General features: G+C 27.5%; 1 protein-coding gene and 1 pseudogene across 1 annotated transcript; both read left to right on the top strand.

The window, feature by feature from the left end:
• The first annotated feature begins 6,912 nt into the window (after positions 1 to 6,912).
• Positions 6,913 to 14,305, top strand: LOC106774832 (protein BONZAI 3). The gene is made up of 16 exons (XM_014661861.2): positions 6,913 to 7,058; positions 9,103 to 9,150; positions 9,478 to 9,626; positions 9,724 to 9,772; positions 10,435 to 10,491; positions 11,370 to 11,549; positions 11,667 to 11,801; positions 11,904 to 11,965; positions 12,256 to 12,352; positions 12,437 to 12,551; positions 12,636 to 12,712; positions 12,880 to 13,017; positions 13,165 to 13,329; positions 13,410 to 13,523; positions 13,636 to 13,732; positions 14,075 to 14,305. The coding sequence occupies exons 1-16, from the start codon at positions 6,921 to 6,923 to the stop codon at positions 14,209 to 14,211; spliced, it is 1,758 nt and encodes a 585-aa protein (XP_014517347.1). The 5' UTR covers positions 6,913 to 6,920; the 3' UTR covers positions 14,212 to 14,305.
• A 1,711-nt stretch (positions 14,306 to 16,016) lies between these two features.
• On the top strand, positions 16,017 to 27,592 carry LOC106774831 (annotated as a pseudogene).
• The last annotated feature ends 13 nt before the right edge of the window (positions 27,593 to 27,605 follow it).

The raw sequence follows: 27,605 nt of genomic DNA, 5'->3' as shown, positions 1-27,605 counted from the left end.
CTTGACTAGTAAAAGATAACAATGTGTTTATCCTTAGGGTCTGCACCCTGTATCAGCAGAACGCAGTGATTGAGCTGTTGGTTTTGGGTGATATATGGTCATTGTTTGAAAATAAATTATACTTTTATGTATATAAATTTTTTTATATTAATTTAATATTTTATTTTTTAATTTAAAAAAATTATTTATAATTACTTTATCTTTATAATTTATTTGTTAAATCTTTCTATTTAAAACCTCCATTTCCTCACCCTTTCTATCCTCATTCTGAGCAATAGTTATCTGTATCTTTTGTCTTTTCCACACAGATTAAAAAGGAATACAAGTTTGACTGAATTTTGAATACTCGTTGAAGAAAATTAGAAAATTGATTGCGTCACATTGCATATATATGCTACGCCCTCTCAGCATGATGAGTTCATCGTTTTGAGCTTTATGTTCCAATTTCTATGGCGGAATATAGTTCATTGTGCATTGTACTTTAATGTATCTGTCACTATTGCATTTCTGTGGTCAATTTCAGACATACTTTATTCCAAACGTGTTGACTACCTACGTATTCCCTAATCCATTAAGGTGGTCCCAGTTGAATATTATATAAATAATGATATTTCTCAACATTTTTAATAATATTTTAATATTTATCAGTTTAAAATTATTTTAGAATTAATAATAATAATCATAAATATCAATATAAATAAATCACAAACATATCAAAATAAAAGTATCTTTATCATGTTACATATACACGTTTGCAAAATTGATTCTAAATTAATGTTGTTTTCATTAAATTTTTGTATACTTTTTTGTTTCATTTCATACAAAAAAAATTATCCAAAATTGTTTCTAGTTCAAATTCTTTTTTTATTCAGAATCGAGATTTCTCAACCAGAAATTACGTATAAAAGTTCATCTAAATTTACTTACAAATATTCATGTTATGATTTAACTCAATCTTACAATTTAACTTTGAAAAGTAAAACTCACTAATAACTTTATTATATATATCATTCGTGGATGAGTTTGGATATTGATGTTCTGTTCTGCCAACAAGAGACACTATTCAATACTATCTTCAATATTTCTAAGACATAAGGGAGTCAACTTGGCAATTTCTTAGTAAAATTATCATATTCAATATGATGATTTTATCTATCTATCTATCTATCTATCTATATATATATATATATATATATATATATATATATATATATATATATATATATTTCTTTTCAACTGATTCAGTAGACATATAGCTAACATTGAACCAACCCACAAATACCTGATATTTTCTCTCAATACTCATAGTCAATAATATATTTAATAATAAACTCGAAAATATATTTTTAATTTTTAAACCAATATTTAGTTCAATTAGCTTAGTAAATACAAAGACAGTACACTCACAAATATACATGCCTTTTATCATTACATTTTTATTAAAAACTATAAATTTTATGACTAAGGTTTACTAAATAAAAAAGTGACATTTACAAAAAGGAAAATCGTTTTAATATGATAATGTTGATAATTAAAAGTGTATTCTAAATTATAAGAATTAAATAGGGTTTTTGTTAACATTTATATTTACAATATTTTAGGAGATGATCCCTATATAGTTGAAAGGAGTGTTGTTCACCAAGAAACAACCCACAACTAACTAGTCCTTAACGTCACTCAATCCATACCTACAATAACAATTAGACTAGGACCATAATACTTAGTTTAAAATTAACATCCACCTAACAAATTTTACCAAAAAAAAAAACATTTTTTGAAATAAATAATTTAATTTAACTGTAATATACTAATGACATATATCTTTTATGGTCTTTTATTTAACTAAATTATAGAAAATGATATTTTAAAACTGATAATGATTTAAAATTAATGAGAATAAGTTATTTTAATATTAAAAGGATTTATATAAAAAGAATTATAAATGAGTTTCATTAATTTAAAATATAACATCTCTTTATAAATTATTTTTCTAGTTATATGTGTGTTGAACCGTGATTTACTACGATATGAACTTTGATTTAATATGTTTTAGATATGTATTTTTGTATGTATTATGATATGTTGAAATAATGAGTTTTATGGTTTGTGGAGAGTTGTAAAGCCTATGTGAGATTCTTTAATTGAGTAATCTGGCCCGACTCGAGTTAAAAACATTAAATTTTAAGTGTTCGAAAGTTTACTAAGTGAGAATTAACTCAAGAAGAGTCAATTTACTCAATTAAAGCTCAAAGATGGAGTTTTGAGTATTGATACACCATTGGACAACATTGTAGCACCATCGGACGTACTAAGAAGATGGATAATAACTTCAGGGCATTGGATGCCACTTTTAGACCACCAAAAGCACTTAAATCAGTGGGTTAGGGGGGTGTTGTAGCATCGGGTGCCACCCTAATTTTTTTTTATCTACGTCATCTTGGAAAATATGGGATTCCTACTTCATTAACTATTGGATAGAATTGAAGTTCTGGCAACAAGATTCTAAACACGTGAATTGTTACTTTGGCAAGTGGAATCTTTGATTTGAGCTCTCTTGTTAGGAAAATTAGTCTTTTATGTTTGTTTCTTTTTTGTGAAAAACATTTCTTATTTATTGTTTTGGTCTTGGAATGAAAGAAGGTATATGGTTGTTTATAGAATTTTTTATGGATCCATTAATGAATATGCATGTGTATAATGATGTATGAAATTGTGATGATGATAGACCTGTTAATTAATATGAGTGTGTATGATGATTGTAGTTGAGAAAGATACATGTGATAGAGACAACTCTTGTGGTTGAAAAGTCAATTATATGAGTAGTTGAACGATATTAAATCATGTTAGATATAATCTTGTAATAAAATCATAGTAAAATAACTTAAAATTGTATACGAATACTGTTGTTATAGTACTTCTTTATAATATTGTACTGATATATAATATATATGAGATTATTTATATTATGAATATTCATAATAAAATGTTTGTACTATTAAAATAAAAGGTTACGTGTATAATAAATTGATTATTATAATATTTTAAAAGTATTTACGTTTTTCTTTAACAAAACCTGTAGTATATATCTATATCTATATCTATATATATATATATATATATATATATATATATATTATGTAAAAGTCGAGTATAATAAGTGAACAATTCATATTTATAATGCATTTTCATTCAGAAAAATCAAATATCTAAATGACGGATTAATTTTTTTAATTAATTGATTTAGATACTAGATGATATTTAACATAATAATTTTGGATCCCTTAGTTATTTTTATTATTTAAGATAATATCAAATTACACTATAACAAATTTTATTTTACTTGTGAAATGAAATAAAGTTTAAAGTTTATCCCTTATATAATATCAGAATCCATTCCAATAACATTTTGTTATTGAGCTTATGTATCATTCATGATCGAATATGCATTAATCTCCCACAAATAAATAATCCTTCATTGTAATGAAGATGTTCAATCCTTAGTATGAAAAATATATTGAAAATCTTATATTAATTAAAGGTAAAGTTAAACTACAGTATAAGAAATTAATTTTATCTTAGAAGGATCAATTAAACTTGGATAATAATATTTAGACAATATTTTTTTGACAACATTTGAACATTGATTACGTGTCAATCTGTGATTGGTCAAAAATCACTCCACAATAATGTTTATGATTATTATTATTGATTGTAGGATGATTTTTGACGAATCACATATTGACATGTAATCAATGTTCAAATGTTGTCAAAAAAATGTTATCTAAATATCATTATCCATTAAACTTAGAGTGGACTTTTTAATAGAAACATATTATTCATGTTTAATTAGTGAAATTAAACACCTACACCTATTTAGCAAATTGATAGTCTTTGATATAAGTCAGAAACATATAAAAATAATTAAATTACAGATAGTGTTGTTAGACTGTGCTTGGTAAAAACTATGATTATATATAATCAAACAAGAAATTGAAAACTTCCACGTCTTTACAAATTCATTTGATGAAGCAAGCCAAATTTATATTTATTTTATCCAATTAGTCTTTGGATAAAACGTTGTCTTATTTATTATTCTTTGTTTACTCTTTCTTAGTTTGAACTACGCGTAGAAGACAATTGTTTGCTATTATTTACATAAAAAGGAAATTGTAGTATAAATATGAACGGATACCACCATGTTATTAGTTTGTATTTCTTAGTTTCTACTTAATTTTCCTATGTTATAGTATATAATATAATACGACTTTAATATTTAATTGATGAGATTTTTATATGGTCAATTATTATTTTTATTTATGCACTGTTTTGTTGTATTTTTTATACTGTTATTGTTTTGTAATATATTTTATTACAATTTTAAGTATATTTGTCGTCTTTAAGTTTAGTAATCATGGTATTGTCCTAAAAAAATCATTTTAAAATGTAAGTGTTTATAAATTAGTTATGTGATATTTTTAAATTCTTTATTAAGGTAAATTTAATCTATTGAATTAATTAAAAAATATATATCATGTTTGGTAGTTGAAACAATATGCTCAACAAATAACAAATATTGTTAGGACAAACTTTAACAATGGTTCTCATATCATGTTAGGAATAGACTTTAAGCCTAATTGAATCCTACAAAACCGGCTTGTAAGTGAAGTTTGCACCCATTTATATATTATGAATCTCTATTGGATGTGAGACTTTCAACATATTCCTGATTTAGATCCGTTATAAAATTAAAGATTTTGTTAAAATATGTGAGCAAGTTTTTTCACAACCAATTGTAATAATTATTTATATGTTAGTGCTAATATATTAAATTAATTAGAAAAGATGTATCTGAGTTGTTATTTATAATGAGTTTATTGATATAATTAACAAGACTATTAACTAATTATAATTGATAATAGGATACGTGATTATTCTTGAAACTATCGGGATATGGAAGAATATATTGATTTTAAAGATGGAAAATGGATTGAAAATAATGTAATTATTAAAAAATTAAGGTAACAATGATCACAAAGAAAAATCCAATTTCTAAAAAATAAAATTTAAATCACCAATAATTATAATTAAATATTTTCAGAAGTCAATTATGTTTCTGACATGCCCGTTGGAAGGGTTGTCAAGTGTTTGCAGAGACAATTGTAAAGTATAGTGATGTTTTCATGATTCAACTACCATTTTTCATTTCTTTCTTTTACAGTCAGCACATGTGAAGTAGACTCTAAGTCTTTCTAAAATAAGATATTAAAAAACGTATTATCAAAATTTTAAATTATACACTTTTAAGATTTAAAAAATATTTAAGTTCAATTTACTTAATAGATTTGAAACTGAGTTGAAAGTGAACAACACTTTATTAATTTCTTTTATAAGTTTATTAATATAATTGTTTTTAATTATAAAAGTTAATAATTTTATATTTTAAAATATTATTTGAATAATTTAAATCTTTAATTTTTTTATTAAATTAAGTAAATTGATATTTTAATATGAAATAATTTATTGTATTGTTATAAAAAAAAATGACTCGAGTCAATTCCCTTGTATTATAATAAGTATATAGAGTAGATTAGAATAGCAAAATATTTTTAAATGAGTGAATTAAATAGCCTATCAATCACAAAATTCTTGCTTCATAAAAAATTAAATGGAATAAAATTAACTCTATATAGACTCACTAACATTCCTTAACTTAGATTTAAACTTTCAAATAATCATGAAATCAATAGTATGACCATATAAATAGTAAATCAAATTACTGTAAGAAATTTTTTGAGATTTCTATATATTCTAATTAAATCATTTTAAGAAATGTTTTATTTTCATTTAAATTCAATTGTGTGATTTCACATTAAAATAAAATATAATAAAATCAAATAATATATGAAAAACATATTTAAAAATTTATTATCTCATAAGTGTTATGTAAATGATGATGTCATGATATATTTTTATTATTATTGTCAATCTTCTCCTATTTCCCTCATTCATTTTAAATCTTTAAAAAATAAAACACAGTTCTAAAAAGTTTTATTTAACTACATAAATTTACAATAAAACGAGTACGCGTAGTGAATAATGAGTTATAAAGTTACCTATTAACAACGAGAATATAAGATATAATAAAAAATGTACATATATAGTAAAGTTAAAAAATTAAAGTATAGATTTTTGAAAGTAATGCAATGTTAAAAAGATGTAATTATAATCCAAACAATAATTTGTATGCGAATAATGATACTTTGACAATATTTTTTTGACAAGATTTGAACATATTATTTTGTAATTAGTCTAAAATTACTTCATAATCAATCATAATAATCATAAACACCAACATAAACTAATCACAGCGATACACACGTAAAAGAAATATTGTTTGCATAACATATATTTCTGTGTCTAACTATCTTTAGCTTTATTATAATATAAATGAGATTATTTAAAAAAAAAACAAATAAGGGAACCTGTATCCTACAATCCTATTGCAAGGAAATCACAGTGGAAAATGAGTAAGATTGAACTTTTCTTCTGATATATCTATTTTCGAAAATGATTTGAATTTCTGTTCATCTTTTAAGAATATTATTTTGTCCGCGGGATTTGTTTGACTCCGTGAAGGAATTACATGAAAGTTTCGTGAAAAGAAAGATATGAGACGCGCTATGTTTAGCTATAAAAGCCAAGGTATGAAGGCAATGCAGAAAGTTTGTTAGTTTTACCGTATAGTCATTTTTTTAGCAGACCGTTATTATTATTGTTATTATTATTATTTTGTGAATAAATAAATAATAATAAATAATAATTATAATATCAGGAAACAAAACCCTAATCCCTTTTACAGTGTTTCGTTGGCATTTTGGAAATTAGAAAATTTCAGAGAGGGAGAGAGGGAGGATAAGAGAATGGGAGGGTGTTTTTCTGATATGCAAGGAGGGAAACAAGCTGTGGGAGGGTTAGGTGAAGCCGTCAATGCAGAAAACGACGCCGTAGATTTCTTTTACAGGTCTCAAGGGTTTCATCAAATGTTCACACAAGTTGAGGTACTCATTTTTTTTTTCTTCATAATTTTCTCAGTTCCATAAAATCATTATCGTAATTTTTTCATAAATTCTTGTCACATTGATATCCATTGTTCAACCTACCTCGTTACTATCGCCATCGTTTTCTTTTTTTATTTTGTTGACTTGACTAGGTATACTTCGATTTGTTTAATTTGTCTTTTTAAAAAATGGAAGAAAATGTTGTGATGAACTTCTCTTCTTCTTCCATTTTTTTACTATATTTAGTTATCGTTGTGCTTTAAACCTTGTTAAGGAGATCAGTCTTTTTATTGTATTGTCAAACCAAACGTGGAAGAGAGGGAAACGGCACGGAAAAGACTTAACATAAACGATAGGGGACGAAGGAAGAAGAGTTTCAACGCAAGAAATTGACTCTTTACTTAGTAAAAAGAATAGAACTACACGATATATATATATATATATATATATATATATATATATAAAACTTTTGTTTCAAATTACTAAAACACCTTTTATAAACCTTCTCTTTTTCTTTAGTTTTTGGATTTATTTCCAATATAAATTTGATAATTTTTATTCTTTTATATAATTACTTGACTTTAGAGTAAAGAAATGTGTATTTTAATAAAATTTATACTATCATGTGTTTTTATGTGATTTTTATTTTTGGTAAAAGATTATTTAATCACTATATAAAATAGTAAAATGTTATAAAAAACAATTTCTTCTGAGATAATTTTTTACTTCTAATAAAATAAGGATGAGTCATCTATACCACATCCACATCCTCCTCTCCCAATTGTCATTACTACTTTTTCCAAGTTTGTTATTGTTGGTGACTTATACATACGAACCACAACAGCTTCCATTGTTATAATTAATTAATTACCATATTATCAACTTAATACTTTTATTATGATCACAATTATCATTATTAATAATATTATAATTAAAATAATAACTGTAGGTAATTCTACCCATGATTGTTTCCACCATCAATATATTAATGATGATGTTACCAATGTTATCATTGTTATGATTTGTATCATTTTATTTTTATCCTTATCATAAAAGAATCTAAACATTAGTTAGAATTAATACTTTTATCATGTTACATTTTTATTTCATCCTATTATATGTTGATCCCAAGTCAATCCTTAATTTTTTTAATATTATATAATTCAACTTATTTTTGGACTTATCTAAATATCAAATAGGGCTATTGATACCATGATCTATTTGTTTGTGATAAAAAAGAAATTGCTAAGGAAATTTTTATATAAACAAAAGTTATTATGCGTTTGTCTTTCTTCTTTTTTTAAATTACTTTATTTCTACGGCTCTTGTATTTTTTTTTACGATAAGCAATCATAAAATTACTTATAAAAAAGAAATAATCTTTTCCCTCCTTTTACCTTTTGAAGTTTTCCAAAACATGTTAAGATCATATTAAATAATTATTTTATTAAGAACTTAAAAATAAAATAAACAAACGTACCTATAATACTACATGTTAACATATCAACATGTGTGATATTTTACACACTTTTAATATTTACAAAATATTACTTAATTATTTAAAAATGAATATTAATTGAGAACTAAAAATTAGTGGTTAATTTTTTTTTTTACAAGGAATTAAAAAATTCATTTCATAAGGGAAAAATATAACATTTTTTTTTTAAATTTTAGATAGATGAAGCAAATAGTGACCAAAATAAAACATTATTCATTTTACAAATATGAAAGTCATATTTATTTTTTCTATGACTGTGTAAATTGAGTTTTTATCCTACACTGTTTGGTGTCGTTACTATTATTTAGTGTACAATTAAAAAAATTCTTTTGCAATCAAGAGATCCATTTAGATAATTTTAAATAAATCTAAACATATCATTAACAATGTTTAGGTATTTTATTTCATGACCTCTTGTTTGTTTTTCAATTTATTCTGTTCACTTTTTTTTTTTTGTTCATTTTCAATATACTATTTTGTTATATATTGTTTAAACCTGGACAAGGTTGACAAATACTTATGCTCATATAATATTTTTTGCTGCAGTTATCTCTTTCAGCATCCAGCTTGCTTGATCGCGACATTGCATCAAAGGTATATTTTGTTTTAGATACCTAGATTCCAGATGGTTGTCATTTTCTTCAATTTCTTCGATGTTCTATACCTTTCTATTTGTCTTAAATAGTTTTTATTATTAGATGTTTGTAGTAATATTTTTCAAAAAGTGCATGCATGTACTATTTTTCTATAGACTAGAATATAGAATGCAAAATTTTATTATTAGAGTCACAGTTTCCCCACAAACTCATGGACATGTCTATAAATAAACTTGAAAATATAATATAATCTTTCTTATATATTGTTCAAAATTGGCCTTTGCAAGCATAATTTAGTTGGTTTTGTTTTCTTATTTTATTTCAGAGTGATCCCATGGTTGTAGTATTTGCAAAGAAAAGAGATGGTAAATGTGAAGAATTAGGTCGCACTGAAGTAATTATGAATTGTTTGAATCCAGAGTGGATAGAGAAAATTAGTGTTGCATTTCACTTCGAAATTGTGCAACCACTTGAGTAAGCTATCCTTTCATGTGTCTTGCTTCTATTCCAATACATACAATGTATTGCAATAATAACTTACAACCTTTCCCTCATTTTACATTTTTTCCAGATTTCATGTTTATGACATTGATACAAAATATCATGGTATTCCCACCAAGGTTTGTAACCATAATAACTCTACCTCGAAATTTTTATGCTTAATTAAGTGGAGCATAAATTATTCCTGTATGTTTTGCTCATTAAAGACTTAACAGTGATACTATTCGACTGAGTTAAAGAAAACAGTCAACTCGTTGCTGCTTTCTTAATTTTTAAAAAGAAAAATATTTACCTATACTTTTGGTATTGTATTTTCGAATTTTTTTATAACCAGAGGATAAATCATATAACTATATACGATAATTATTTGTATCTTATTTGAATTTAAATTCACATTATATATAAGCATTTCTTTAATATTGTAAAATATTTTATGAAAAGAGCTTAAATATATTAATGTGCTATTTTTAGTTTGATTGCTCCAATACACAGTAGCAAGTAACTTCTAAGAAATTTGTTCTCATTTTTTAAAATGTTTCTATATGATCTTCAATGATAAAGAAATCAAATTTTTAATTGCTTCACTAAAATGCATAATGAGAGTGAAAGGGGTCCAATTTGTTAAAATGAAAGTATACTTGTAAAGTTTAGATATGTGTTTTTGCATTGTAATACTCCACATTTTATATTCACTTCCTATTGCCGAATTAGTAAATGGTTATGACTCATGAAGTTTATAGTGGAAAGCTAAGAAAAAAAATATAATGTGCTTTTCTTGCAGACACTAAAACTGGGAGATCAAGACTTCCTTGGAATGGCCAGCTGCACTTTATCAGAGGTCAGTCTCATTGTATTTATTTGCAATTTTTGATGCGTGTTATTTTGGGCTTAATATAAATCCATTACGTAATTTTCATGTTTTAATAAACAATAAATTTATCCACACCCCTTCGGTCATGTGATTATGTTAATGGATTCTGATAAAGTACAAATCAGTAATGAGTGTATAGAGGTGGAAAAAAAATTGAAGAAATAAAAGGAGAAGCTTTTAATACAGAAGAGAAAGAAGGATACAAAGTTTCGCAAACAAATATACGAAATGCAAGAACGTTTTGAACTTAACTCATTTTGAGATTACTTATTTTGAGAGTATTCATACAAGGTTTCATGAAACAGCTCTTAGGAATTTGAGCTAGAAAATCTAAAAATCTCACATGTCATAAATAGAAGACATAAATAAGAAAAAAGGATTCATAAATATATTATTTAAGATTTTAGATGAAAGATATTATCTTAATTTTTATATAAATTTATTTAGAATTCATTGATCTCAATTTTTCTTAATCTTTGAAGGACCCAATTTTATATAAATGTAATCACAGTTCATTTATATCAAATCTCCATAGTCTTCCTAACCCAATATAGTTTTTTAAAAAAAGAAAAATTAAAATGCTATTTTATAAAAAGGAAAATTGAGATGGTAAAAAGATTCTATCACAAGTATTGTCACAACTCGTAAATTTAGAGAGCAAAAAGAAAAAAAGAAGCGAAGTGTGTGATAACATGGGTGATGGGATAAAAGGAGTAGGAAGATACCAGTTATAAAAAAGAGAATGAGATTTTATGCTTGTGTATATACTTTTTCTAGTTTTCCTGTTCTACTTGTTAATACTTTGCATTGAGAGATGAGATTTTGGACATTTGTGCGCGCGGCAGATTGTGACTAAACAAAGTAGGAGTTTAACGTTAAGGCTCCAAAACAAAAGCGGGAATGGTGGTTTAAGAAACCTAGGAGCAATTACTGTTCATGCTGAGGAGACTGTTGCATCGAAGAGTGTAGTTGAGATGGTCCTGCGTTGTTCTCGCTTGGATAACAAGGATGTTTTTTCCAAAAGTGTACTTATTCTACATCCCATCTACATTCTTATTATTCATGTTTTTTTTATTTAATTGAGTACATATTTATTTGTTTTGTTTGTTTAGCAGTTGAAAAATCTCATGTTTTTCTTCTAGGACCCTTTTCTAAGAATATCAAGAATGGTTGAGAGTGGAGGTTATATTCCTATCTGCAAAACTGAAGTTATCAACGACAATTTAAATCCAAAATGGAGACCAGTTTCTCTTGGTGGTCACAAGTTTGGAAGTAAAGTAAGCCAGCCATATTTCGGCTTAACATTTGAAGTTATGTTAATTAATCATTCTAATTACTTTTTATTTATCCAGCTTTCAAAATTTTTTACTTCTGTGCAGGAAAATCCATTATTGATAGAGTGTTTTGATTTCAATAGCAGCGGCGATCATGTACTTATTGGGTAATAATGCAACTATTATAAATTGGTTTATTTTTTTTTTTATCTATACTATCTTTTTATTTCATTATTCATTATTTTTCTTAAATATTTCTGTTAATGTTTTGAGGTTTTACATTGTCATGAAAATAACAGTATTACAACTAAAAATTAGAACTTTTAAATATAAAGATTACAATAAAAAATGTATAAGTATACTGACCAAAATCATACTTTTAACTTATTTCTGTGGGGCCTTTACTTTTCTAGTTGATGAATGCAAAATATATTGATGTCAAAATTGATTGAATCAGAAAAATGCAGAAGTCCGTAGCGGACCTTGAAAAATTATATAAAGAGCGTACGGGCGCAAATTTTGTCATATCATCCAAAAGCCACATAAAAGAGAAGGTGTGTATTGATCCATTCAAAAGAATTACTTATTTTGCACTACTCCTTTACTCAATCTCACTTTTTACAATTTCTTCTATTTAGGTTTTGAAAGGTCAACTGTTTGTGGATCAGTATTGCGAAAAGGAGCGGTTCAGTTTTATCGACTACATATCTAATGGTTTTGAACTGAACTTCATGGTTGCTGTAGATTTCACTGGTAAGTAACAACTGTTCTTCTACTCCCAAAGATGAATATGAATTTGATCTCTATAGTTTATTAAGCGCTTCAAAATTTGTCCAGCTTCAAATGGAAATCCTCAACTTTCAGATTCCTTGCATTACATTGATCCNCATGGTCGGTTAAATTNNTACCAAAAGGTACNATANATCGGCCNCGTTTTGCAGCTTATGAACATGTNTTATGTACANAATCNGNACACTNTAATTNTTTTTACTTCTTTATATATGGCATTGAACAACTTCAATAATAGGGCGGCATTATCTGAATCATTGTTTTGTCTAACCAGCATTAGTATTGTTTGTAGGCTATAATGGAGGTTGGAGAAGTTATTCAGTTTTATGATTCTGATAAGCGATTTCCTGCTTGGGGCTTTGGAGGGAAGATACCTGGTGGAACCATATCCCACTGTTTTAATCTAAACGGGAGCCCAGGTGGCTCTGAGGTTAGAAATTCTTCCCCTCTCTTTTTTTTTTTATTTATTATTTTTAAGAAAAAAAAATTATTATTTGCAGTATTTTATGTCTCTGGCACAGCTACTGCATTGTTGGTGTTCTATCAGTTTAACATAACTTTCCTTTTTTGTGTTTAGGTTGTAGGAGTTGAAGGCATAATGGATGCTTATGGCAGTGCTTTGCGCAATGTCACTCTGTCAGGACCCACTTTATTTGGACCAGTTATCAACATGGCAGCCCAAATAGCTGGGCAGTCCCTCACATCACACAACACAATGTACTATGTATTGCTCATCATCACGGTAAGAAGAGAACGAATTGGTGATGCTATTTTCTATATGATGATGATGAATAATCAGTCAAGTGGTTCATGTTCTTACAGGACGGAGTTGTCACTGATCTTCAAGAAACAATAAACGCTCTTGTTAAAGCATCTGATCTTCCCCTATCTATTCTCATAGTTGGAGTTGGAAATGCTGACTTCACAAGCATGGAGGTTTACTACTAATCATTATCCAATTGTTTTCCTTATACCCTTTTAATTATTCAGTAGCATGGCAATGCTTTGTTGCTAGAGAGAATGAATAGATACACTTATTTTTCTGCAGGTGCTAGATGCTGATAATGGGCGTCGATTAGAGAGTTCTACTGGTCGTGTGGCTACACGAGATATAGTACAATTTGTCTCTATGAGGGAAGTACAGAGTAAGTACCAGTTGCTTCTCAAGTTAACTTGCTTTGCCTTTTGAACACAATATATCAAACAAATATTTTACATGAATAACGATATTTTGACGACATTTTAACATAATCTACATGTCATTTTGTGTTTGATTCAAAATTATTTCATAATCAATAATAATAATCATAAACATCAACATAGACTAATCACAGAATGATTCGTAGTATTAACATATTATAAAAAAAATGTTGTCAAAGTGACAATTTTACACCTACCATTTTTCTCATACTCTTACATCTTTTGCCTCCTCCAATTTGTTTGTATTCATATCATTAAAGAACCCTCTTTCATGTGTACTTTAACAGATGGGCAAATATCTGTTGTGCAAGCTCTTTTGGAAGAACTACCTGAACAATTTTTGTCTTTCATGCGAAGCAGAGACGTCAAGCCTCAGCCACGCCCTTCTCACTTATCTCAAGCTTCCACATCCACCATGCAATAGATTTTACTATTACAGACCACCCACAAGCTTTTTTTGCTCACGAAACCAGTTCAATTTAAATGGCCGAAATTCTATTAGCTAAACTAGTTTGAATTTTTTCAAATTTCATTTTGTTGAAATTTGATTGTAAATAGAAGCATGAAAAAGCTCAGGTATATCAGTGTAAAGGTTTTTTCTTGGGTGATTTACTCCTTTTTCTTCGTCTGTATTCTTTCGACATTTCGTAGATTTTCCGTTGCTGATTTCATTGAATGTCAATATCATACATTTGTATATATACTAATTCTAAAACTTATCCTTTGCCTCATGCTTACCACGTAACTTATCGTCAACTTATTTTTATCAACCTTATTAGAATAATCATAAAGTTTCTTTTGTATTCATACAATATAATGTTTTTAGACGGACATTTTCGAAAACTATAATATGAATTATGCCGCTTTTAATTTGTGAGAGATTTGAATAAATTATTTGACCTTAGTTTATTTACTAGTCTTTGTGATTACTATGGATCAAAGTTGCATGTATGATTTTCTGTAAACCATAAATATGTTCTAAATCATTTTAAAGCATAGAATATATTTTTTCTCTCTATATTTTGACATAATATAGTTTGCAATAATATAGTTACAAATTTAAAATATTTATTGACATCATAACATATTTTTTTCCTATTTTTCTAAAATTAAAACACAAAAATACGCATAATTTTGTATATGACTACAAACTATACGTGTTTTTTTAATCGGTGGTCTTATTTATATACAATCTAAATCGTTGTTTTTAATCTAATATTTGTAATTAAATATTTAGGTTTATCACTTGACTGGTACATGTAGCACTTCATTCCTTCAATTTTCTAAATTTGTAATTGATTATGTTATAGCTTTTTATTTTTTTTACACATTCTAAAGTTATATATTGATTCCACTATTAAATAATAAACTCGTATTAATATAAAAAAGTAGAAGTTATATTATATGATAATATATATATTATTTTAAAATAAATTGTTCCATCGTTTTATAGCTATTGGTTCCATATATATATAAAGAAAGTCATGATTGAGACATGTATGTCCATTTGAAGGGGTGTACAAAGCTTTCAATTCAATTTCGGACACTATTTCTCAAGTGTAATTATTTTTCAGTAGTTAACACGTCACACAAGAGAATTTGAGACATTCTAAAATAAGATGTTTACAAAGAAATATGTAAAATTAATTGTGTATTTCCTATACTGTAAATTAAAAAACTTTTACGAGAACAATAAACAAAAAATTAAAATAATTTTACCTAAAGTGATGAAAGCATATAAATATACAAATATTCACTATATAAAATAAATGGAAATATTATTAAATACACATAGTAGATTTTAAATTAAACACTCGAGGAATCTCTATGAGTGTATGCTTGTATATGGAAAACACACATGTAATAACTAAGAATGACTTTTCTTCTTTAATAATATTTTTTCGAAAAATAATTTATATTAGATTTTCATCATGTCCCTCGTTTCATCTGTAAGTTCTTTAAGGACCAGTGCCACTTTGATTCAGCACAACGACAAATTACATTCATTTAACACAGTTAAATAATAATATTTTGATTATAATTATATTATTTTTTTAATTTAAAATCATAATATATATTATTAAAAGTTATATCAAATGAATGTTTTTTTTTAAAGAGTGTCAAATTAACTTTTTCCTTCTTTAAATGCTTGTTGAAATAAAATATCGATACTATTATATTACACGGTATCTCTCTCGGTTAGTATGTCTCCCTTGAAGTGATAGTTCATCGAAAAGGATTAAAATACGAATTGAACGACGCGTTTCTGTCACGAGCTATAGAAGGTAACGAACGCGCTGCTCTCTTTGTGAAGCTCAAACATAGCCATGTTTGGACAAATAGGCACTGTAAAATCACAGAAACCCTAATCCATTCACTCACTCACTGTTTCATTAGAATATAAAAATTAGAAAGAGTTTTGCAGAGAGAGAAAATGCGAGGGTGTTTTTCGGATATGAAAGGAGGGAAGCAAGCGGTGGGAGGGATACGTGAAGCAGCCACCGGCATAGAACCGCAAAACGACGCCGTTGATTTCTTTTACAAGACTCAAGGGTTTCAGCAATTGTTCACCCGAGTTGAGGTATTTTTTCTCAACTTCTTTTCTATCGTTCAACCTATTCACTGTCGCTGCAATTTTTCTTCAGTTCTTTCGCATACTGCTATGGTTTGTTCCGTTCACAGTTCACCTTGTTTTCGGAAAAAAAAAATGCATAGAAATTTCGGATAATTTTTTTCTTAATTAGTTAACTATTAATTATATTATTATTATTATTATTATTTTTATTATTATTATTGTTGTTATTATCATAATCATCGTTGTTGCATGCTTGACGTTTCCCCTGCGAACAAGTTAGCTTCACTCTTACTGTATGTATCCTCCAGTCAAACAAAACGGATGTGAACCTGGAAAAGAGCGTTTCAAGGGATGAAGGAGAGAGAATTTAAAAAAGAAAGATAAAAAATATTTATTAAAATGGGAGAAAATAAATATATCAATTATCTTAAAATTTAACATTATTAAACATGAAAATAGAAATAAGTAAAAAATTATCGGTGTAATAAATTTATCTCATTTTTAATTATATATAAATTTAATTATAATTTTGATCAATAAAAAATATACATACTATTAATATTTAGGAACAAAGAACAAAATTACCAATACTTTATATATATATATATATATATATATATATATATATATATATATATATATATATGAAAATATCAAATTATGATAACTTCTAAAGATATATTTCATTATTTTTTCAATTTTATTTTTCGATTTTTTAACTATTAGCTTTGTTAAACTCCTTGCTTATAACCTATACATATCAACACCCTTTATAAGCAAAGAAGGTTTTTCAGTTAATTAATGTTTCATATTATAAAAATATGTATATTGACAAATAGAAATATTAAACTAATTTTTTAAGTTAAATGAATATATGAATCAAAATGAGTATTTTTTTTTTTTATCGATCATCAAGTGAAACTAATTTTTTTCTTTACTGAAGCCAACAATATTATATCTGCATTAATTGGAGTCATTGACTTATGGAAAAGTAATCGTGCTTTACTTTTAGACTTTTGAATTATTGCTATGGTCTATATTTTGCCACTTGTTTTACTATATTTGGTTCAGGTTTATTTTTTGTGAATACTTGATTTTTTATTTTTATTTTTTTAATTATTTGGTATCTACCATTAAGTTTATCATCTTACTGAGTATATATCACTTTTCATATATAAAAAAATTATATATATATATATATATATATAACAGAAATAAAAAATATAAATAAGATAAAAAATATTATAAAATATCTTCAAATACGTATCAATTATATCTTATAATATGATAATTTATTATCAGATTTTATGTTGTTAAAATATTATGATATATTATCTCATTATATAATAATTAATTGTCAAAATATTTTTAAAAAATAAAAAACTAATAATAAATTACTATATCATAAAAAGTTATTTATAATTATCTTGAAAATATTTCATAGAAATATTTATATAAAAAATGATATAATTACATAGCTTAAAAGTAGGGTTAAATATGTTTTTAGTCTCTTTGGGGCGATTTTGGTTTTAGTCCATTTTCAAACTAAGGTAAAATTTAGTCTTTCAACTTTAGAAAACTCTGGTTTTAGTCTTTTTTACCAATTTTTTTTTAACTTTATTTGTTGTTTGAAATGCGTTTCATTACAGCATTTGGATTGTTTATCCTGTTTGACACATTTTTACTTCAATGGTAAAAAATACTAAAACCAGAGTTTTCTAGAGTTAAAGGACTAAAGTATACTTTAGTTTGAAAATGGACTAAAACAAAATCACCCCAAAATATAGGAACTAAAAACATATTTAACCCCTTAAAAGTAAAAGTAACCTTTTTGATGGATTAGAAAACAAAAAAATAACATTTAAAATCATTAAAACAGGACTACCAATTTTACACAGTCATGTTTTTAAAGCTTGAATTGAAATATCTTTGTATATATAATTTAATCTGTGTAGCAGATAAAAGATTTTTTTAAATCAAAAACATTTTTCAAAACAAATGACGAAATCTGGACAATGAGATTAACGCAACGGTCTTAAACAAGAGAAAAAAAAAATTAGAGGAATGTATGTATATGTATGTATGGATTTTAGGGTCTAGGGAGGGAGGGAAATAAAGGTTTTGTTTAGTTGGATGGAAATAAGATGGGGAGAGTGGAAACATCTGTGATGGGAATAAAGAAAAGATATGTTAAAGGCTACTTGTATTTTTCTCTTTGTTTTTTTATAGTTTTTTTTTTTTCTTAAACAAAAATTCTTAATTTTCACTTCATCATTTACATATTTTTATTTTTCATCATTTATTTTCATTCTACCGAATGAATTCAAAAAACAATGGTAAAAATTTTAATTTAATTTTTTTTTTATATCTTTCATGAAGATCTTAAAACGAAATGAAGAATGATTGTTCTCCTTATAAGTTTGAAATTACATTGAAAAATATTCAAATCGAAGTAATTTTTTTGCCTCATGTAGTATATTTGTTTAGATTATTATTTTAGAATTCCAACTGAAATTCAAATATAGGAGCAGTTGTTGGTTTAACATTTCAAATATCTAAATTCTCAAATATTTATTAAAATTATTCAAATTTATATATTTTAGTTTGTATAAAAAAATTATTGTGTCGAAATTTTGAGTTAAAAGATTATATTATTGTCCGTTCACATTAATATTTTATATGTGGGACATTATCAAAATTATGACAATTACTACCGTAATGTGCTTTGTGGTCATATATTAGATTAGTGATGTAAATGACTCATCTTGCACTAGTGGGTTATATAAGTTCGTTCATTTTTTTTTAACAAATTTTTTATGTCTTTTTTCGAAAGATAATTGAAAGTTCTATATTAAGTAAAAATAAAATCTCTCTGTCTCCAAAAATCATAAAATGAATTGAAAGTTTTATATTAAGTAAAAAGAAGTCAATATATAAAAAGAAAAGACTAACAAATCTGGATTTAGTAGTTGTGATTCGACTCCTTAGTACAAAACCTATTCTTGATAACTTATCCGTGAAAAAAAAAATCTTGAGAGAGTGTATATAAATGTGAAAGTGACTCACAATTAAGAAGAGTTAATGAATATAAAAAATAGAAAAAGAATATTTAAGAAGAAAATTTCAACAAACTCGTTACCATTTTGAGTTGAAATTGATGTTATTCATTTGCAATGGTTTATAATTCAGTAATGGTGAATTTCCTCCAAAGAAACATGGGATCAGACTTTAGTTTTCTATAAACATAAGCTCTAGAAAAAAAAACCCAGCCTTTTGATAGCTTTGACTAAACCCGTCCACCAAAATGAATAATGTTCTTTTATTTATTTATTTATTTTTCTTACATGATAAAACATGTTTAAGTATTTTACTGTTTGTTTTCTAATTTATTTTCTGTCTTTTTTCTTTTGGTTCTTTAAATACGCTTTTTGTTATTATTGTTGGAACACTGGACACATGTTTATAGTCTCACTGTATTATTGATTTTATGCAGTTATCTCTTTCAGCTTCCAAGCTACTTGATCGGGACATTACCTCAAAGGTATATTTTCTTTTAGATAACGGTGCAAAATGGACTACAAAAATTCGAAAGGGTTGTCATTTTCTTTAATATCTCGATGTTTCATGCTTATTTATGTGTGACTTGGTGTTCTTTTTTTTTATGAAATACTTTTCCATTTACCTTAATCTATATCATTGCAGTTTGTTATGCTATGCAAACCGATAACAGTTCTGAACAATCAAATTACGCTAACCAGGCCATGATTTGAAGTTATTTGGTTTACAAACTAGAATGTAAAATATTGTCCGTAGTGTCTTTGATCCTCCTCAAATTCTTGTAAATGTCTTGATTGACGACTTTATTTACAATTTTTTTTTTTTTGTAAACTGAAAACTATTTGCCGGTGGCAGCCTAGGTGTGAATACCAAGTATTTATGGTACTTGTACATTGTTCAAAATAGGCCTTTGAGTATAATTTAGCGCATGTTTTTCTTATTTTATTTCAGAGTGATCCCATGGTTGTGGTATTTACAAAGAAAACAGACGGTCAATTGGAAGAATTAGGTCGCACTGAAGTAATTATGAATTGTAAATCTTTTAAATTTTGTATGTTATAATTTGTAAATTGTAAATCTGTCAATTACTCTATCTAGTGTTTTACAAAATGAAAATGTTAGAATGTAGATATGAAAAAGCCAACTATTTCATTGGAGATAACTGACCATTTTCCGTGACCAGGAATTTAAGCATTTATAAGTGTTTTAGAGGATTTACAAAAATTATCTGTTATATGCCTGTAAGTTGTTTTTAATTTGTTTTATTAGGCTCTCTTTTAAAGAGGTCATTAAAACAGTTTAGTACCTTGTAAGAAAATAATTTTATCTTATTTATTTTCAATTATATAAATAATTTAGACAAATACTTATATATAAATAAATAGTAATTTGGTTATTTAGCTAAAAGGAGTACTAGCGTTCGTTATTAAATTTGAAAATTCGACCTGTTCAGCTCCCTTCTACTTTATATAAACTTGATTTAAGTCATGGTAGAATCCTATATTAAAATGCATAATGAGACATAGAATGTTCAGATACGAGCTTTATGCATTCCAAATTTATGTTCTTACTTTCTCTAGCCTATGACTTGTGAAGTTTATATGTGAAAACCAAGAAAGTGTTTCATTAGTTGTTCTTGCAGACACTAAAATTGCGAGATCAAGAATTTATTGGAATGGCCAGTTGCACTTTATCAGAGGTCAGCACCATTCTTTTCATTTGAAATCATTGATGACAAACATGATTGTTTTGGCGTAATACATTATTTAATTCTCATTTTTTATAAACAAGTTCACGGTTTACACGGGAGATTTTTATCAACTGTGATTTCTGATAAATGTATACATTTCTCATTTTTGTATATTTAGGTGGGGAAAAAATAAAGAGATGAAAAGAAAATGTTAAAAGAAGAGGCAAAACATAGATAATTATATAGGATAATGATATTTAGACAATGTTTTATTGACAACATTTGAACATTGATTATGTGTCAATATGTGATTGGTCGTAAATTACTCCATAATAGTGTTTATGATTATTATTATTGAGTAGGGAGTAATTTATGACCAATCACAGATTGACACGTAATCAATGTTCAAATGTTGTCAAAAAAATGTTGTCTAAATATCATTATCCAATTATATATCACAATATATGATATATGTTTTTATATTTTATGTAAGAAGTGTCAGTTTTAAATAAAAATACCGTCATTAAATTAAGTAGTTAAGTTTCCAAACAAAATTTAGTAGTTTTCTACTAAAAGGAAAAGTGAAATAATTACATATGCCACTAGTGTAACAGCCTAACTTATTATATCATTGATGTTATATCATTGAGGTATTGATTAGATTTTATGAAACTTTAGTTTGATAAAACTAAGGTGAAGGGGTTAGGTGGCGTTAAGCCCAATACCTGATTGAATCTATGAATCCAGTACCGATAGATAGATATGATAGGATAATGACTGATACGATTAATAATTATTATGATGGTTATACATAGTAGGTAAAAGATTGAGCAATAAAAAAAGGTCATTCAATGCAAGGTGCGGCAATTATTCGGAGGTTTTGGAAATTCAGAACTGATAGGAATTCGGGGAGCTGAAGACAGGGGATAAAAGGAGTTCTTGGAAAAATTGACAGCAGTCAAATGTATTTATCCTATTAAGAGAGTTACCGGTATGGTAGAATAATCATACATTACTCTTAGTCTTATATTTATTATTAATTAATATGTTGGCCTTATTAAATATCCAAAATCACTTAGTTTACATGTTAACACCAAATTTAACCAAATAAAACAAATGTAGAAGATTGGGCGGAAAACATTTCCTGTTGAAGAATGCTACTCACAGTGGCTCAATATTAATCTTAACTCTCAAACATCAAGAGGGATAGAAAAGCAAATAAAGGGAAGTGTGTCACTAAAATAGATCAGATAAAACGAGAAAGAAAACAGGCATTACTAAGGTGTGAGTGAAAATTTATGAGAGAATAAACTAATACTGTTGCATTGAGAAATGTGATTGTGTACACTGACGCTGGTGTAAACTGTTTTTGTGAGACGCAGATTGTGACTAAACCGAGTAGGAGGTTAACATTAAGGCTCGAAAACAAAAGCGGGAATGGCGGTTTAAGAAACCTCGGAGCAATTATGCTTCATGCTGAGGAGACGGTTGCTTCAAGGAGTGTAGTTGAGATGGTCCTGCGTTGTTCTCGCTTGGACAACAAGGATGTTTTTTCCAAAAGTGTACTTATTCTACATTCTTATTATTCATGTTTTTTTATTTGAATGCATTTTATTTTGTTCTGTTTGTTTAGCATTTGAAAAATCTCTCATATATGTTTTTCTGCTAGGACCCTTTTCTAAGAATATCAAGAATGGTCGAGAGTGGAGGTTATATTCCTATCTGCAAAACTGAAGTTAGCAACGACAATTTAAATCCAAAATGGAGACCAGTTTGTCTTGGTGGTCACAAGTTTGAAAGTAAAGTAAGCCAGCCATATTTCGGCTTAACATTTGAAGTTATGTTAATTTAACATTCTAATTACTTTTTATTATCCAGCTTTCAAACTTTCTTACTTCTGTGCAGGAAAATCCATTATTGATAGAGTGTTTTGATTTCAATAGCAGCGGCGATCATGTACTTATAGGGTAATAATGCAACTATTATAAATTGGTTTTTTTTTTATCTATACTAACTTTTTATTTTATTATTCATTATTTTCTTAAATATTTCTATTAATGTTTTGAGGTTTTACATTGTCATGAAAACAACAGTATTACAACTAAAACGTAGAACTTTTATATATAAAGATTACAATAAAAAATGTGCAAGTATACTGACCAAAATCGTACTTTTAACTTATTTCTGTGGGGCCTTTACTTCTATAGTTCATGAATGCAAAATATATTGATGTCAAAATTGATTGATTGAATCTGAAAAGGACAATCGTATTTTTACAATATTTTTTTTTATAACTTTTTTTAGAATAGACACATATCATTATTTTATTGGTCTATTTGATTTTATATTTAAAAAATACTTAAAATGGATCAATCACAAACTGTCACGTATATATTATCAAATAATTGTTAAAAAAGTGTTGTTAAAAGAAGTTTTTCCATCTAAAAAAATGCAGAAGTCGGTAGCGGACCTTGAAAAATTATATAAAGAGCATACGGGCGCAAATTTTGTCATATCATCCAAAAGCCACATAAAAGAGAAGGTGTGTATTGATCCATTCAAAAGAATTACTTATTTTGCACTACTCCTTTACTCAATCTCACTTTTTACAATTTCTTCCATTTAGGTTTTGAAGGGTCAACTGTTTGTGGATCAGTATTGTGAAAAGGAGCGGTTCAGTTTTATCGACTACATATCTAATGGTTTTGAACTGAACTTCATGGTTACTGTAGATTTCACTGGTAAGTAAGAATTGTTCTTCTACTCCCAAAGATGAATATGAATTTGATCTCTATAGTTTATTAAGTGCTTCAAAATTTGTCCAGCTTCAAATGGAAATNCTCAACTTTCAGATTCCTTGCATTACATTGATCCNCATGGTCGGTTAAATTNNTACCAAAAGGTACNATANATCGGCCNCGTTTTGCAGCTTATGAACATGTNTTATGTACANAATCNGNACACTNTAATTNTTTTTACTTCTTTATATATGGCATTGAACAACTTCAATAATAGGGCGGCATTATCTGAATCATTGTTTTGTCTAACCAGCATTAGTATTGTTTGTAGGCTATAATGGAGGTTGGAGAAGTTATTCAGTTTTATGATTCTGATAAGCGATTTCCTGCTTGGGGCTTTGGAGGGAAGATACCTGGTGGAACCATATCCCACTGTTTTAATCTAAACGGGAGCCCAGGTGGCTCTGAGGTTAGAAATTCTTCCCTTCTCTGTTTTTTAGGAAAAGATTTTTATTATTTGCAGTATTTTATGTCCGTGCGCCGTGCCACAGCTACTAAATTGTTGGTGTTCTATCAGATTAACATAACTTTCCTTTTTTGTGTTTTAGGTTGTAGGAGTTGAAGGCATAATGGATGGATGCTTATGGCGGTGCTTTGCGCAGTGTTACTCTGTCAGGACCCACTTTATTTGGTCCAGTTATCAACATGGGCAGTCCCTCACATCACACAATAACACAGTGTATTATGTATTGCTTATCATCACGGTAAGAAGATAATGAATTGGTGATGATATTTTCTATTAGATGATAATGAATAATCGATCAAGTGGTTCATCTTCTTACAGGATGGAGTTGTCACTGATTTTCAAGAAACAATAAATGCTCTTGTTAAAGCATCTGATCTTCCCCTATCTATTCTCATAGTTGGAGTTGGAAATGCTGACTTCACAAGCATGGAGGTTTACTACTAATCCTTATCTAAGTGGTTTTCCTTATACCCTTTTAATTACTCAGTAGCATGGCAATGCTTTGTTGCTAGCGAGAATGAATAGATAACTTGTTTGTTTGCAGGCGCTGGATGCTGATAATGGGCGTCGCTTAGAGAGCTCTACTGGTCGTGCAGCTACACGAGATATAGTACAGTTTGTCTCTATGAGGGAAGTACAGAGTAAGTAAAAGTTGTTTTGCCTTTTGAGTAGATAATAAACACAAATTTGTTTCTTATTCTCTTGCTGCTTTTGACTCCTCCAAGTTGTTTTTATTCATTTCATTTAAACGAAGTCTCTTTCATGTATATTTTAACAGGTGGGCAAGTATCTGTTGTGCAAGCTCTTTTGGAAGAACTACCTGAACAATTTTTGTCTTTCATGCAAAGCAAAGACGTCAAGCATCCACATCCACCATGCAATAGATTTTACCATTACGGCCCACCCACAAGGTATTTGTTCTTATTCTCGTGGTCGAAGAAAGAATGTGACGTTTCGAGAATCTTTTGTTCTGTCTCCAGTCTCAGACCCTACTTTTCCTTCACACTAAGTTCGTTGAACCTCTTATAACGTGTTGTTTGGCATAATTTCATCAACATGACAGTGGGATTCGAGACTAGAGATAGGAAATTATCAAAAGAATTCGCGTCACACTCTTTTCTCAACACTTTATAAAGTGCTTTCAACCATTTTAGCATGCGCTATCTGTTTTCATTTTGATTTCTAATTTTATGCAGTTTATCGTCAATCTCTTTAAACATTTTTTCCATCTTACAAAATGTACAAGCTTCCAACAAACGAAAATGGATACATAATCACTTATAAACATTCATAAATTTATGTTCAGAGTGAAGAAATGTTTTAAAGAGATTGACAATAAATTACAGAAAATTGAGATTCAAAATGAAAAGACACTAACCCAGGCTAAAAAAAGTTGAAAGTAGATTAAAAAGTTTTTCGTAAAGGATGTAGAATCTTTTGATATTTTTTATCTTTAGTCTTGAACCCTACTTTCACTTCACACTGAGTTCCTTGAACATGTTATAATATGTTGAAAATGTAATTGTTTGACGTAATTTAATCAACATGGCAGTGGGATCCGAGGCTAGAGATAGGGAATGATCAAAAGAATTCTCGTAGTGTCACATCCTTTCCTCGACACTTTTTAAACTGCTTTCAACTTTTTTAGCATGGCTTATTGCGTTTCCATTTTGAATCCCAATTTTCTACAGTTTATTATCAATTTCTTTTAGATATTTTCTTTGTTAAGTGATTGAACGGATTTCTAAATCTAATTAAAGAGTTCATCAAATTTCAAAATCTCATTAAAGAATATACTGGATTTCGAAATCTTATTAAGAGATTATATTTTCAAAATTCAAAGGGTGGAGTATGTGGAGAACTCGGTGGAGCATGTCAAGCATTCAATGAAGTATGTGGAAAACTTAGTGAAGTAGAAGAAAAGCTCGATGGAACATGAGGGAAGCTTAATGGAACTTGCAGATAACTTGGTGAAACATTAGGATCAGTTAAATTGGTGAGAGGCTACATAACTGAATTAAGTCGATAGAACAATTTGAATATCCAGATTGTTCAGTAGAGCAAGTGAAGGTATCGGAAAGGTCAAAAGAAACCTAAATAGTTTGGTAGAACATGTACACAACTCAAAAAATTTAGTGGAGAAAATTGGAATATCAGATACCTTAATGTGCTGTTGTTTTCTTAAATTATTTATTCCTTCTGAAGAATTCTCTCAAGTCTCGAAATTCAATATTCATGATTTATTTATAAAGCTAAAATTGGATTTTGAAATTTAATGCATTCCTAAATCAGATTTTTAAATTACGTTGAATTTTGAAAATCGAAGAGTTTTTAATCAAATTTTAAAATCCAATAACTTTTTTTAACTAATTTTTGAAATTCAGTAAATATTTTTAACTAATTTTTGAAATCTAATACATGCAAAATATATTAAAAATAAATATAAATTTAAAGAATAAATATAAAATTTCAAACCAAAATTAATCAACAAAAACGCAAGTACCTAAAAAATGAGACGGAAAACTATCCACAGAAAACAGCGGTAATTACCTAATTTTTTTATTTTATATATATTGATCAAGGTTAAATTTGTCTTCAAGATGAAACTTGGAGGTGCAGAAAGAAAAATTGGAGATGCAGAAAGAAAGCACGGAAAAACAAATGGACCAGCCCAATTATATATAAAACTAAAAACCCATCTATTTATTTATCTCTAATGACTTTATATCATCTAACTCGTGAGTTTTTGGGAGGTGGGCAGATATCAGCGGCGCAAACTCTTCTGGAAGCAGGGACAACTTTTGACTTTATATCTACCTGAACAACTTTTGTCTTTTATGCGAAGCCTCAGGCATCAACTTCCACCATGCAATAGAATTTTTAGGAGGGAGAAGAACAGTGTATCTTAGTATTAATAGTGAAATATATCCTCCTCCTGGGTTATCCACTCCTTGTCTTTTCAGGTTTACATAATACCAATTTCTATTGATGCCTACAACTGATAGTGCAAACAATAATATAAATTGTAAGAATATATATATATATATATATATATATATATATATAGAGAGAGAGAGAGAGAGAGAGAGAGAGAGAAATTTAATATGCCCACTTTATTGAATATGTTTTAAACGTTAATATTAGAAATTGTTTATGATCAAGTAAGATCAAATATACTAAAAAACATTTTAAGTCAATTATTGAATTTAAAACAGGTTTTCAACCGTCGTCC

This window comes from Vigna radiata, chromosome 10, assembly GCF_000741045.1.
Source record: "Vigna radiata var. radiata cultivar VC1973A chromosome 10, Vradiata_ver6, whole genome shotgun sequence".
In the NCBI taxonomy this organism is placed as follows: Eukaryota; Viridiplantae; Streptophyta; class Magnoliopsida; order Fabales; family Fabaceae; genus Vigna; species Vigna radiata.
The sequence above is the reverse complement of the archived record's forward strand: the minus strand, read 5'-3'. Positions and strand labels throughout refer to the sequence as shown.